This window comes from Xenopus tropicalis, chromosome 4 (genome assembly GCF_000004195.4).
Source record: "Xenopus tropicalis strain Nigerian chromosome 4, UCB_Xtro_10.0, whole genome shotgun sequence".
Classification (NCBI taxonomy): Eukaryota; Metazoa; Chordata; class Amphibia; order Anura; family Pipidae; genus Xenopus; species Xenopus tropicalis.
This window is the reverse complement of record NC_030680.2, coordinates 44,331,785-44,347,448: the sequence shown is the minus strand read 5'-3', so window position 1 is coordinate 44,347,448 and position 15,664 is coordinate 44,331,785. Positions and strand designations below refer to the sequence as shown.

The 15,664-nt window shown below is 39.1% G+C and overlaps 1 protein-coding gene across 3 annotated transcripts in view; it reads right to left on the bottom strand.

Annotated features, from left to right (window-relative positions):
• The window catches only part of znf423 (zinc finger protein 423), a 232,346-nt gene that overhangs the window by 165,581 nt on the left and 51,101 nt on the right, over nt 1-15,664 (bottom strand). For all 3 annotated transcript variants that reach the window (XR_208509.4, XM_004913546.4, XM_002937371.4), the window contains exon 3: nt 11,469-11,657. Coding sequence is in view for 1 of the 3 variants with exons in the window: in XM_002937371.4 (XP_002937417.2) it covers nt 11,469-11,657 (189 nt within the window). In the remaining 2 variants the exon portion in view is untranslated. The remainder of the gene's footprint in view (nt 1-11,468; nt 11,658-15,664) is intronic.

Sequence of the window (15,664 nt, the reverse complement as noted above, 5' to 3'; positions counted from 1 at the left end):
GAAGGCAAGCTTCTCATTAAGAAACTTTAACACTTCACCCCAGAATCCCTGCATCACAGCGCATGCGCGCGTGCGAGCGATAAAGGAAGGAGGAAGCGCTGCAGCTACCCCGCGCTGGTGCGGTTCTCTCTGAACAGGGGCACCAGCCCGGGGTAAAAGGTAAGCGATTCAAGTCACTTGGGGGTGCCTAACATTTTGGCACCCCCAAGTGACTTTGCCTTTCCTTCTCCTTTAAAGGTTAACTGTTTTGACCATAACAATGAAAATATTAATAAAGGAGCCAAAAATAAGTGTAGTGAGGCTACAGAGTAAACAGTTTTAATTTAGTATAATGAAATGTAAAAACCCATAAAAATACAAGCTTTCATAATATAAAATAATAATAAGTTTCTGAATATGTATAGAGTCTTACACTATGATATTTACATTCATAGCAGACCATATAGAGTGTAAGCTCTATGGGGCAGGGACCTCCATCCTCTTGTCTTTTTGACTCTTAAACTTATTGCAACTGTACCTTGTATTTATTTGTATTTGTTATACTTTGTATTTATCTATTATTTTAATAACCCGTTTGTATTTATCTATTTTACTGTACAGTGCTGTATACATAAGTAGCGCTTTATAAATAAATACATATACATGTATAGTAATTTCTAAGCCTGAGACATCAGTCAACAGCATTGATAACATTGAGCTGAGAAAGGTGATCTGTGGCTTTAATACAGAGAAGGGGGCACAGAGGAATTAGCTGCCTAGGTGACGGAGGTGGAGTGGAGGGGGGTTGTGAGAAGAGAATGGAAATATACTTGCAGAGAGCAGAGCTCTGGGAGGCCAGACCTGAACCGCTTGCCCCCCTGGGATGTCCAAACACCCAAGGCTTGGAATGCTTTCATTTTTAGCTGAGCTAAATACTTAAAGCTATGGATTCTAGAGGCCTGACTGCAGCCATCTGCTTGTAGGCAAAAGGAAATTATGAAATGTGTACTGCTAATACTGCTTAATAAAAGAAGGTGGTCAAAAATGTTTACTTCTGTTACATGCAGTGAACCAGATTAATTGTGATGTGTTTTTAGGACTCATTTACTCATAACAAAGTGCACACTAATAACAGTAAACACATAGCTACCCTAAACCTAAAAGTGTTCTGCAAACACACTGCACCTTATACTTTTGTCTTAAAGCTAAAGCTGACAAAGAACATATAGACTGTGATGATGCAGAAAAAATATTTAATCCTTTCATTGTCACTGCAAAAAATATTGCACACCACTGCAGCATCAGAGGAATTAATATGTACAAAGATTAGTGGGGGGGGATTCAGTTAAGGATACCCCCAACACACTACCATTTAGTGTGTATAACTTTGCACTTTTCAACATTTAACCTCAACCTTTTGCTATAAAAATAAGCAACAATGGAAAACACTTTCATTATTTCTATGTGATTTTATTCCCTGTCATTGGGTTAAAATGAGAGCTGCTCATGCTAATGAGCACTTTTTTTTTTTTTGTTTGAGCAGATGAACAGCCAGTGGGAAACAGGGTTTTTTCCAAAATGTGGAAATATATATAATTTTGCTTAGGTAATACCAACATAACTACATTTTGTTTGTGACTCTAGATCTCATTTAACTCTTAACACTTTAGCCAATACTTTTCTAGCTTTCACTGAGACACTGAAACATGTTTATTTTCCTAAAGGATACTGATCCAGAAGTCTTGTCTGAGACTGGAGGATTTCCCTTCCCTGCTGTTTTAGTATCCGTCCAGCTGCAATTTTACAAACACAAGGATCCTAATATTCAACTGAGTGCGTTCTTAAAAGGAATAACAATTGGACTACATGAGAATTAACACTTAAATAGTTAAACAGTTTAAATTGAAGGTCCAAAATATATTTTGTCAGGAATGTTTTCCTAAAGGCTATAATTGAAATGGAACTTTATTGTTCTTTAAAGGAGAACCAAACCCTATACCCAACCCAAGGCCCCCCTTATCCCCACCCACCGGCTGTTACTGTAACAGAAGTTGTGCACTGTTGCACAGATGCACAGATGAACAGTGGGGTTGGCAAGCACCATCTTGCACTTCACTGAATTCTCTTTTTTCATTTTTTCAGACTGCCGACACAAAAACCTGCAGTATGTATGCATTTTTTTATGATTATGCACCACAAATGTACGCAGTGCTTTACAGGGCAAAAGCACAAACGCAGGTATAATTGTAAAATTAGACATTAAAAATAGATAAATCTATGCCCAAATGTTTGAATATATAGCTGGGATGACACCCCTACCCTAAAGAGCTTACAATTTATTAGGAAGAGGAGACAGACACAAAAAGGGGTGGCGAATAGGTCAACAGTTTGCTACTGCAAAGGAAGACTGGCTAAAAGCTTTTATTAGAAAGCAACTTTTAAGGAGCTTTTAAAAAAGGCTTAGGGCCCAAAGGGAGATTAGTCACCCATGGTTAATCTTGGCTACTACAGGTGACTAATCTCCCTTAAATGCCTTTTCACAAGCACTAAAGTGAATTGCCGGTGCAAAAGCATATGTGTCACTTGTTTTTCTGAAGTCTTGCAAAGTTGCCTTCAGGAGGAAACTTTGTACTACTTCGGAAAAACGAAGCCCTCATACCCCCCAACTGTCCCCGGTTTTTACAGCGCATCCCGCTGTCCCGGATTGTTCAATGAATGTCCCGCATTAAGAAAATGCAGAACATTAATTAAAATATCCAGGCCAGCGTGATGCGCTGGCTGCAGCCAAGCGCTCCGGCTCCGTCCCTGTGGCTCCTGCTTTTTATTCTGCTACTTGTATGGTGGCGACAGGCCCTTTTATAAGGTTGCGCCCGTGCGTACGTGTGACGTCACACGTACGCACGGGGCGCAACCTTATAAAAGGGCCTGTCGCCGCTGTAGAAGGAGCCGCATAAGGAGCAGGAGCCACAAGAAGCAGCGTCTATGGGGGGCACTGTGTATGGGGGGAATTTACTATTGGAGGTACTCTCTATGGGGGCAATTGGGGGCTACTGTGTATGGGGGGCATTTTCTATTGGAGGTACTCTCTATGGGGGCAATTGGGGGCTACTGTGTATGGGGCCACTGTGTATGGGGGCACTGTGTATGGGGGACACTGTGTATGGGGGGCACTGTGTATGGGGGGCACTGTGTAAGGAGGGCTACTGTGTATGGGGGCAATTGGGGGCACTTTCTATGGGGGCATTGTGTATGGAGGGTACTTTCTATGGGGGCACTGTGTATGGGGGCTACTGTCTGTGGGACAATTGAGGGCACGGTCTATGGGGTCAATTGGGGGCACTGTCTATGGGGGGTACTGTCTATGGGGGAAAATGGGGCACTGTGTATGGGGGGCACTGTCTATGGGGGTGCTATCTATTGGGCCACTGGGGGCACAATTTTAACTATTTTAAAAATTAATGGGGTGTGGTAATTGGGGCGTGGCCACAAAGTGGGCGTTGTCATAAAAATTTGATTCACTTTGCTGCCAGTGGAAAGGCATTTTGGGGAGATTAGTTGCCCATGGTAGCAGATATTTAACCACGGCAACTAATTTCCCTGTCATCAGCCTTCATGTGGGAGATTTTCTGATGTAAGGTGGTAAAGCATTCCTGAGACAGGGTCAACTGTATTGTCAAGATTTTGTCCTGAGCGGAGAGTCTGGGAGGAAGTGTAGGCCCACCCCTGCCCCCAGTGCACATGCTCATTTGAATTTACAAACTGCAGTACCAGACACACAGAATACCCTCCATTCGCCACTGCGTGTGCCAGGCCACTCTGCATTACTCTAGAGTGCTCAGCACAGAGAAAGCTGAGCAGGAAGCAGTAGGGAATCCAACAGGTGCACCCTAAGAACCTATAAACCCTGCCTACCCCTTTCCAGCCCTAATATCAGGTACACACACAGAAGCACAGTAACAGATGGTGCACATTTAAAGTGAAGTAATCCAAACCATGATTGTATTCTAAGGGCTTGGGCAAACGGCGCATTTGGTCTGCTTCTCTAATCCTGTGCTTTTTCTTCAGGCTGAGAGAAGTGGATCCACTTCCTTACACAGCTCCGTGCAACTGCACTGAAAAGTACAGATTCGCCTGAGCACAGGTACACAGAGCAGAGGTCGGGCAGATAAAAGCAAAAGTTGGTGACTTCAGTCCGAAGCTGTACTTTTCAGGGCAGGTGCACATACATAAGGGAGCGGAGCCTAAAAAAAATGGGAAAATGAGAAAGAGGACCAAACGCTCCGTGTGCCCAGGCCAGACAAATATCAAACAACACATTTCTCAACAGGTGGATTTACAAGACCTAAAAACACCTGTGACATTCCCAGTTAAATACAAAGGAAACTGCCCTTAAACAATGATATAGCCTTATGCCTGAAAATGTGTACTAGCTGTCAAGCGTGAAGCAAAATACAAATTAACTGATGTCATATTATATTGTGGGTAGATACAGAACATTATTAGTGAGACCTAGATTAAAGGACATGTAAAATCCACACACAAAAAGGTATTCAGTGAACTCTTGAAATTTTTCAATACCTGCCACACTGGTTGTCCAGAGGTTAATAGTAAGGCTGCAAGCATCCCCTTAATCACTTAGATTTCCTTCTCCTCCTGTAACACACTCGCCCCCCCCCTTGGGAATTTGCTTTGATTTCTGGCTTGCCAGACATGCTCAGTTGTTCTAAACTCAGATTACTAAACACACCCCCCAGTCTACCAGCCAGTAAAGAGATGGCACTGCTGGTTCCCATAGAAACTCAGCTCTAGCTGTCTGCTTCAATTTTTTCTCCTCAGTTTTACCATTACAGTGCTCAAACAAAGCAGAACTTTTATCAGAGACAGTTCTGCCTGTATGAGCCTGCATTCTTGATGAAATGTATGCTGAATAAGGGTATGTGTGTGTGTAGGCTGTTTGCAGATTTAAATGTATCTGATTATATATCAGAGGAAAAATGGCCACCGGGTAAAAGCTGCTATTTTCTTTAGGAAAATGTGATGGTGCTAGCAAGTGGAGGGGATATATGCAGTACAAATGATGCCATTTGGGTGGGGGAGACATGCCCAACTGATATACATTGTAGGCAAATGTAGGTTTTACATGTCCTTTAAAGAAGCAATATACAAAACTAAAATATAAGATCCTTTAACTATGCTTGTACTGTACATACTTTAAACTAAACAATGAAGCAGAGAATGTAAACAGTGTTAGACTGATACTGCTTTAAATAACAATTACATTTTAAAATAACTGAAATCGTATTGTTTTTTAAATGTTTTGCTTAGAATTGCATTTTCCTTCATTAGGCAAAAACAGTTTTTGAGAGAAGGCCCTCTCTAATTAAGAGAGATATATACTTATAATTTCCCTCCCTGTTACAGCCCCTATATAATGAACTAATTCTTATTTGTTAACCTGAGACCCAGGCAACAACTGGGGGTACCTGAATAACACTTTCATATAAAGTTTATAAATTGATTTTTAGCATAAGCCCTATATATAGTTGGGTGATATTTATAAGGTGTGTATTTTACTTTAATCCATAAATATACATTATATTTACAGCACTTGAGAGGTAGTGCAACCCATTTCAGACAATAGGGCTGAAAAATTAATTTCAGTTGTGTACAAAATGGTCTAAAAAGCAGCATAATTTATAAGAAGGTGGTCCCCACTGAGCGGACCTAAGCACTTCAGGCCAATAAATGTATGACACACGGGAGTCTGCGTAGACCAGTTATGACAGAACTGTGAATGGATCCAAAACTTTCGTACTCGGCGCAACAATACAATTTTGTTGCAAAGAACGAAAAAAGACGCACAAATATACGAAAAAGTCACAGGAAAATATGCACGGCAAAAGATTATTTTTTTTTTAGATTCATGAAGTATGATCTTTTTATTACAATTAATATCCACAAGACGAGATCTCTTGCTGCTCTTAATCTTTTAATATGATTGCTATGGATTACAAGTATTACTTACTAGTTTTCACAAGATTCATCAGTTTCAACATGATTTCTAACTAGGGTTGCCACGTCTGCCAGTGTTTGTCACCGGGCAGGCCGTGACATCACTGCCCGATCACCGCATCAGTCTCAGTGAGTCCTGCTCGGTTTTCCTAATTTAGAAAACCGGGCAGGGGGTTTTGACACCGACAGCCCTTCTGAAATCCAGGCTGTAACCCTATTTCAAAAAGATTTGTGTAGTGACCAACTAGGTTTAGAAAGTGCCAACCTTAAGCGCATATAAGGTTTTGGTATTTGGCCTAAGGAGACTGTGAAGACCCAGCTGCTAAAGAGAAGAAAAACATAAAGAAACCAAATGGATATTGCTACATTACACCTGAACAAATCAAAATCCATTTGGGATAATGTCCAGTTAACAGAAGAGACAAAATCAAAGGTTTTTGGGAAGGCACATCTCTGTTTACAAGTAAAAATAAAGTCTTCCTCTATTCTGTAAAGCGCTGCGTAAACTGATGGTGCTATAAAAATAATAATAATAATAAAAATTGTTGGTTGCTTTGCCCTGTTACTAGGTGCCTTAAGTCTTTGCAAATCAGGAGACTGACAAGGCAATTTACAGTGCAATATTACACCCAATGACAAAAACCTGGATCTCCTTCATAGATCATGGGCTTTCAGCAAGTCAATAAGATAAAGTACTTAGTAAGGTTAAAAGCAAAATGCTGTTCAGAAGTGGACAGTTGTGGGTCCAGATTGAAAACTCAACACTGATGTGAAAACAGCATCTCTGAGAAGGCGTTCTTCAAATCTGAGGGAAATGGAAGCAGTATGCAAAAGAAGGTTGTCATATCAAAAGAGAGACAAAGTTCTTGGTTATAGGAAGCACTTGATATCAGTTATTCTTCCAAAAGGAGGTGATAACAAATGTTAAGTCTAGGATGTCAATAACTTTGTTATTGTGATTTTTTTCTAGATCCAAAAAATTATGTTGAATAAAACAACAAAATTGTGCAAGCCTGGTTTTGACAACTTTAAACGTATCAGAAATTTTTTATTTTTAATTTAATTTTTTTATTTAATTATTGCTGTGGAATATCTAATTGGCGCAACATTGCCTCACTGTATGAATGTAGAGGCTTATGGAGGTACTAATAATATGGGTCACCACTGGTTATTAAAGGGTAAATTTGTATGCCTGTATTCCTAAAAGGAGAACTTTAACCTTGTCGGCTACTTACACTTTTTCTTTTGATGTAGTTCTAATACTTGCAGGGTCAAGGGAAGAGAAGCCCAATTACTATGGGCAGAAGAAGCTAGTAACTTACCCAATTATCACCATTGGCTCACTGCTCTACAGACGTGTTATTGCTTCTTGTGTCACAGAATCTACCACCGTCAAGAGCCATGTCATATGCCAGTCCTACCTCCACTATCAGGGGCTTTGAGGGGGGCCAGCATCTTTACTGCTTTGCAAAGTGTATTGCTTTGCTGCTTGTTCAAGAGGTTAAAAAAACAATGGCCCATGTGACCAAGTTTCCAAAAACAAAAGGAATAGATGTTGGAAGGGTGAAGAGGGAATGTGGTACTTTTTGCAAAACTAAAGTAAATAGGACAGTAGAGTAAATAGAGAAAAGAAACAAACAGCTAACAAGCAATGTGTATTTAAAATTTGCTGTAGGTTGCTAGAAAGGGTTTGCAGTTAAAAAGAACAAAAAACTAGAGAAAGAGAATTTCACAAGCTGCCAATTATTCTGGTCAAAAAGAAACTAAATAATATAAAAGTAATAGTGCTTGCTATTGGGGATTTAAAATCCCTACAGAGGAAAAAATATTTAAAAAATAGTTCCTAATTAGGGATGCACTGAATCCCAGATTCAGTTTGCGATTCGGGCCGAATCCACAGTCCCTGCCGAAATGAATCCGGACCCTAATTAGCATAGATTAGCGTATGATAATTAGCATTCAGAAGGGTTAAATGGTAGGAGTAAACCATTTTTGGTGCACGCAGGGCAATTTTTAACCCTTCCCAATCCTAATTAGCAAATGCTCATTAGGGTTTGGATTCGGTTTGTGATTCGGCAGAATCCATCAGGGTGGGTTTGGTGCATCCCTAGTCCTAATATGTACCCTTTGTCAGAACGGTACACTAAAGAAAACAAAGATAACCAAGACTCTAACAGACAAAAATGACCACAGGTCAAGCAAACCAGTTTATAAAAAAGCATTCACACAAAGGCAAAGAACATTCTCTTTGAAAACCAGATGTGCATGTACGAGAGCTGAGGTAACCCAAGTTCATTGTTGTGAATTACTGCTTTTCTGCAAATTTATGTTGAAAGGGATTCTATCACAGGGTACAAATTACATCAGTTAATAGCGCTTGCAGTTTTTGAATTATTTCAATAATTGTTTAGCAACTCTCTAGTTTGGAGTTATAGCAGCTATCTAGTCGCTAGGGTCCAAATTACCTTAGCAACCAGGAAGTGGTTTGAATGAGAGTCTGATATATGAATAGGAGAGGGATTGAATAGGAGAAAAAAAGTTATAAAAAGTAATAATAGCAATAAAACTGTAATCTCACAGAGCAATAGTTTTTGGCTACAGGGGTCAGTGACCCCCATCTAAAAGCTCCAAAGTTAAGGTGGCAAATAATTCAAAAACTATAAGAAATAAATAAGGAAGAACAATTGAAAAAGTTGATTAGAATTGTTTATTCTATAACATAATTAAAAGTTAAATTAAAGGTGAACCACCCCTTTAATTTAGAAATTTGATATGGGGCTAGACATGTTTCCCAGGTGCCCTCAGCCGTGTGAATTCTGTCCATTTTCTGCAACTTTTTTGTACTTTGCGACAAAAAGTGCAACAAAATTGTATTGTTGCGCTGAGTACGAAGGTTTCGGATTCATTCAAGCTTCGGTATCGTGACTTTCCTTGGGCCAGGTTGGAGCTGCAGAGTGCCATTGAGTCCTATGGGAGGCTTCCAAAACCATGCACAGAAGGATCAAAGTCAGCAAGGTTTTCCTGCATGTTACGATTGTTCAGATACAAAAAAAATCATACTTTTTGGCCATTATACAATCAGATACGATTTTTTTGTACTTTCAAATACAAAATTTTCGTACTTAAAAAAGCCCGTGCTTTTTAAACGTACGAAAATCGTACTTTGATAAATCTGCCCCTAAGTGTGGGCAACAAAACATACCATGTGCTATTACCCTTAAGGCCCCTCTACTACTCAGTTTACATTCTAACTTCTAAACAACTATCTGGTTGCAATAATGGATAAACTGACTATATTAATATGGTGATTTTACTGAGCACACTAGCAGTTATTTTAACTATTTTTTTATCTGAAAAATAAAACCTTTTGGCTAAACTGAGAATCAGCAGCCCCAGGGTTAACAGAATCTAGTAAGTGCATTAACAATGCACAAAGGGGACACTGGTTGTTACGGTCTTATTTACTTTTGAATGAGAGGATGGAAGGTGAAATAGTGAGCGTGAATAAAAAGATTAACAATAGAAAGAAGCAAAAAAAAGCAAAAAAATTAAAAGTAAAATTATGAAATTAAAGGCATTCTGTCATGATTTTTTGGTGTAGTTTTCATTCTAAATTATACTGTTTACATAGGAAATAATTCACTATTATTTAAAAATGTATTCTTGAACAAACAAATGTATTTTTTTAGTTGTAATATTTTGTGTTAGCAGCTATCTCAGGGCATTGTGCTTGATTCTGAGCTTTCGGAAGGACCCAGCACTATACATTAGAACTGCTTTCAGATAACCTATCTGGACTTGGATTTCTTACTACTGAGTACTATTCCGATATCTACCAAGTACCAAGATCTCTTTCAAGCTGATTCAGGGACTGGTCCGAATGCCATCTTGGAGTCCCCTCTGAGGAAAATTAGAGAAGCTTCAGATGGGGTTTTTTCTCCTTCCTCTGGATCAACTAGCAAATTAGGCAGATTAATATATAGGCATAATGGTGAACTTGACGGACATTATGGCTTTTTTCAACCTAGTTTACTATGGTACTATGTTACCACTTTTAGCAGTACAGGTGACAGGTTTTCCCATGACAGAATTCCTTTAAGACCAACTGAAGAATTGGTAAGAATCAGGCATTCTACAGCATACTTGTACATTCAGTTTAAAGGTTTAACTATGGGTTCTATCTATTAGTTACTTGACTTAATTTAGCTGCCATTTTCTCATATGTCTATGCCACTACACAGGGTTGTGATCTATAATTCAGCATATAATAAATCCGTAAAATGTTGCCTCTCCATGTACCATATACGTCCCCTGGTTAACCTATTGAACATATCTAGTTCTGCACCATTACATCAGGCCACTCTTTGTACAGACAGCTGCGTAACCACACAGCCCCAAATGCCCCTGCAAAAAGCTCTTTGGAGGGCCCCACGCGAATGGCAACCTGCCCACCCCTACCTGCTCCCGTGTGCCCCGCTGCATATAGTTTGCAGTAGGCATGTAAATTCATGCAACCCTATGATGACACCACTGTACTTAGGGTAGTGGTACCATGCAATGTAACACAATGAAGATCTTTTGTAGACTGAACTTTTACATAAGGCCACTTTAATGTCAGAAACCTATAGCAAATATGTAACCCGCAGTTTCACTTCTGTGCCAATGTAAAAAAAAAAATTGCAACTATGTGTGCTTTCACAACTATATGCACCTAAAAACATGGTCAAATTTGCCTTTGTACAAGAATGTACACTTAACCATCGTTTTTTAAAGAGACGATTATCAAAACCACAAATATTTCAACTTTGTAACACTGCACACATTTCCAGGACTTAGAATTTCATGGAACCTTTTCCTCACCTTGTTCTACTATGAATTGATGTATTCTGGGACTTGACGTCCCTCTGGTTTTCATGCACAGATTCTACAAAAAGCTTCAGGTGCCTTAATACACCACTTCACAATGGAAAAAAGTGTGGTACAGGGTCTCTTAGGGCACTGCCACACAGATTCTAGGCCTGCGGATAAAAGCAGGCTGAGAATTCACCCCTATGATTCAAAAGCTTATTGATGTGCCTGCACCCATAGCCATTGCATTGGCCTGGGTGTAGGCACGCAGAGCAGATTTGTATGTACCCCCATACATTTTTGTTCTAAGTCAAGTAGAATTTTATGCCAGCATTTATTCGTGAAGTTTGAGTCAACAGCTCTAGGGTTAGAAATCTGGCATTGCTTTTCTAAAAGAGGAGAGTTGCAACAGTTGTACATACAAGAAAAGTATATTTCTTTCGTAGACAGAAATATATATTTAACTGAACCTGATCTACCAAACAGTAGAACACTAAAAATGACATTATCTGTAAAAAAAAAAAAAAAAAATGATTAATTCCTTATTCACACTTGAGACCCCCTACAGCTGCATTGTCCAATTACACTGCTAACCACCTGTCAGACCTGCAAACTTAGTCCAGGATTACCTCCTAGGCAATGCTGGGTCCGGTGCTCCGTCAATTCAGCCAAGGAATCAAAATCCTGCTGGCAGTTATCACAAGTGTAAATTGATTCATCTTCCAGCTCCTCTTCCTCAATCCTCTCTTCGTGGCTGGTCACGCTGTTGCCATCTTCCAAAGTTTGACCCTCTTCTTCTGCTTCTCTATCCAGACCCCCTGCAGACACAGAAAAAACAATATACTAGAAGCTTGTAGAACACATCATAATTAATTCCTTTCATTTTGTTTGAATACAAACATAGGCTGACCATATTTTACCATATTTATGCACTACAAGCTTACCTGGTGGCAAAGTGAAAGTGCACGAAACCCACAGTATTATATAGATTTTTGAAATAATATGTTTGTTCCATGTAGGGTTGCCACCTTTTCTAGAAACAAATATTTGTTCCTCTTTGTTTTGAGCTTTTATCACTATTAAAAGACCACCATATTTCCTTGTTTAATAACTAGGGGATTGTGCTGAACATACTTTTTGTTTAATATAAAAAAGTCAGTTTTTAATATCTCTTGAGCTAAATAGGTCAAACACGAAAAACTGAAGCCACCCCAATTTCAGGTTCTTGTGAGGTACATGGTAATCTTATTATCTGCTTCACAAAAAACATACATGGAGGTGCTCCAATTTCCCCTTTTGCCTTGTTGCACTCATTTAATAACTTAAACCATATAGTTTTCATGATTACAAAATAGATAAAATATGCCCGATACTAGTCTTATTGATATTTTAGGGTATTTGCTCCATTTGAGAAAGGGTTGCCACATGTCCAGTTTTGACCTGGACACCCCCTCTGAAAACTGGGCTTATCCAGATCCACAAAACCAGATTGTGGCAACCCTGTAACAAATGGGCAAATGCCCCAAAAAAACTGCTCATGTGCTCTAAGCTCAGCAACTTCTACCAACTAATTTTCTTGGGAAAAATAATGCAGACTAAGCACAATGAGATGTTAAGTTGCATATTTTTTTTATTTAAATAGTGACAACACATTAATGCAGCTGTGTTAATAACTATGTATAAAGCACTACAAGGATAAGTAGCACTGTACAAACTTACAGTATACATAACACACAGGGAGGAAGAATAATAAATACAATAAATAAGCATAAAGGGATACTGTCATGTATTTTTATGGTATACTTTTTATTTCTAAATTACACTGTTTACATAGCAATTCACTCTACCATTTAAAAATGTTATTCTTGAACCAACAAATGTATTTTTTTTAGTTGTAATATTGGTGTGTAGGTGGCCGTCTCAGTTCATTGTGCCTGAATCTGAGCTTTCGGAAAGAGCCATGCTATACATTAGAACTGCTTTCAGGTAACCTATTGTTTCTCCTAGTTTCATGTAACCAGAGGAGTCCCAAGCCAGACTTGGATTGTGCTACCTTCCCATTTTTCTGCTGATCGGCTTCTGGGAGGAGGGTGATATCACTCTAACTTTCAGCTCAGCAGTAAGGTGTGACTGAAGTTTATCAGAGCACAGGTCACATGACTGTAGCACCTGGGAAATAAAGAATATGGCTAGCCCCATGTGAAATTTTAAATATAAAAAAATCTGTTTGTGTCAAAACGGATTTCAATGTAGAATTCTACTGGAGAAGCGCTTAACTTTTGCGTTTTGAAAAAAAACACATTTTCCATAACAGTATTCCTTTAAGTTACATGTGGAATGAGAAACAATTTGAAGGAGGTCCGTGCCCCATAGAGTTAACAGTCTAAGTGAATGGATTATATACAATAACAAATTGTAGGACAAAAGTGCACAAAGTTTGGGCACTGGCCCTTAATTGCAGGACTAGACAAAATAATGTTTTAGTGCTCCCAAAGGTAGAATCTGAGTTTTGTCTTAAAGAGAGACTATGGGGCAGATTTATTATGCAGTGCAAGAAACATCAAGAAAACTCGCAACACATCGTCAGGTTTCACTGCATAAAAAATGTTGTATATGTGTAATTTTTTTTTCGTGTTTTTTTCTTCTGTAGGAACCTATGGACAATAACGGTGTAAAATCTGGAGTTCGGATGGCGAACTTCTCCATTTATTCTACACAGATTTTTACACCATGTTTTTGGCAATTTTCATTTTACACAGCATGACAAATGGGCCCTTAAAGGAACAGTAATGCCAAAAAATGAAAGAGCTTTAAAGTAATAAAAATATAATGCACTGTTGCCCTGCACTGGTAAAACTGGTGTGTTTGCTACAGTAACACTACTATAATTTATATAATAAGCTGCTGTGTAGCCGTGGGGGCAGCCATTCAAGCTGGAAAAAAGGAGAAAAGGCACAGGTTACATAGCAGATAACAGATAAGTTCTGTAGAATACAATAGTGTTTTATCTGTTATCTGCTATGTGCCTGTGCCTTTTCTCCTTTGAATGGCTGCCTCCATGGGTACATAGCAGCTTATTTATATAAATTATAGTAGACTTTTTGAAGTAAACACACAACTTTTACCAGTGCAGGGCTGCAGCACCTTATATTTTAGTTACTTTTATACACTTTCATTTTCTGGTGTTACTGTTCCTTTAAGTGCAGGGGAATTAATGGCAGTGACATAACTAGATGCTACTGGGCCCGCAGCAAATTCAATTTAGGGCTCCCAAAACAATGGTAAGTTAACACATTCTACATATTGAAACCGCTCATTATTTAGGGCCTTACTGGGCCCCCAGTAAGCAGGGTCTGCTTCCTTTGTAGTTTCGCCCATGATTCAGACATAGTGTTCCAGAGGTAAGGAGCAGCAAGAATAAGGCAAGAGAAAGTAGTGGTTGTGGATGGTGTAAAAAGACAGTGGCTCTGAAAGGAGCAGAGGAGACTACCCGATTTAAGCTGCCAATTAGAGTCCTTTAAACTGATTCAGCAGCTTATTTGCCCATGTATAGGGCTCCCCCAACAGGCCTTCCTGATTGATTTCTGGCCGAATATTGGCCAGGTGTCGTTCTGACAGGTTTGATTTGGGACTGCATCGGCTCATTAATGCGGTCCTTGGTCCGACAGCTTCTATGCCCATTGTTGTAATTTGATCGTTTGGCTATAGGGTCAAACCAATTAAGGTGGCCATACACGGTCAGATTTAAGCTGCCAATTTGAGCCCCTCAGGTCGTTTGATCCCTAGGGCCAAACGATCAAATTAGCTCGATATCGCCCAATAGCAAATATACTATTGTTTAATAAAATAGATAGTAAGCAGCTGCGATGTTCTGTTGACCTAAATTACTATTAATTATAGTGCCAACATTTTTTGCAGTGCTTTACAGAATTAATTATTTCACAACCCTTGACAAACTGGCAGCCTGATTGTCAAAGTGGCAGACATGATTCAGTGTTTATAAAGTACAGGTATACATTTGATATTTATTTATAATTGTTGCTCTTTACAAAGCACTGGTAAGGACGATCTAAAATATGCAGTGTAGTTTTAGTCTCTAGTATTCTATAGTGGTTACTAAAAAAAAAAAAAAAAAGTAAGGACAAGAGCAAAATAAAGCAGCATGGTAGCTCAGTGGGTAGCACTCTAACCTTGCAGCAATGGGCCTGAGTTCATCCCCAGCCTAAACACTGGAGGGGTTAATAAACTGGGGAAGTCTTGCAGCGATTCACATAGATATTTGGTATGAGACCTATTATCCAGAATGATCAGGACCTGGGGTTTTCCAGATAATGGGTCTTTCCGCAATTCGGATCTCCTCCCTTAAGTCTACTAAAAAAAATATTAATAAACAGTAGTAAAAACCAAAAAGGATTATTTTGGCTCCAATAAGGATTAATTCTATCTTAGTTGGGATCAAGTACAAGGTACTGTTTTTATTATTTCAAAGAAATAGAAAACGATTTCAAAAATGTGAATTTTTTTATTACAATTGAGTCTATGGGAGATGGCTCTTCCGTAATGTGGAACTTTCTGGATAATGGGTTTCCAGGTAAGGGGTCCGATACCTGTACTCTGGTGCCTGCAGGGAGTGAGACTTCTCAAAGGAGACAAAGCCATCCATTTTCAATTGCCCTTAAATGGAATGTGGACAGATGCTGCTTCAAATGGAAACTCAGTTCCTCTAATCTAAAGGGGTGGCCTCTGGTGCGTTGATTATTTTTATGGGAAAAAAGAACACCCCCTATCTGCCTATAATCCCCTCTAATGTATTTGTACAGAGTAA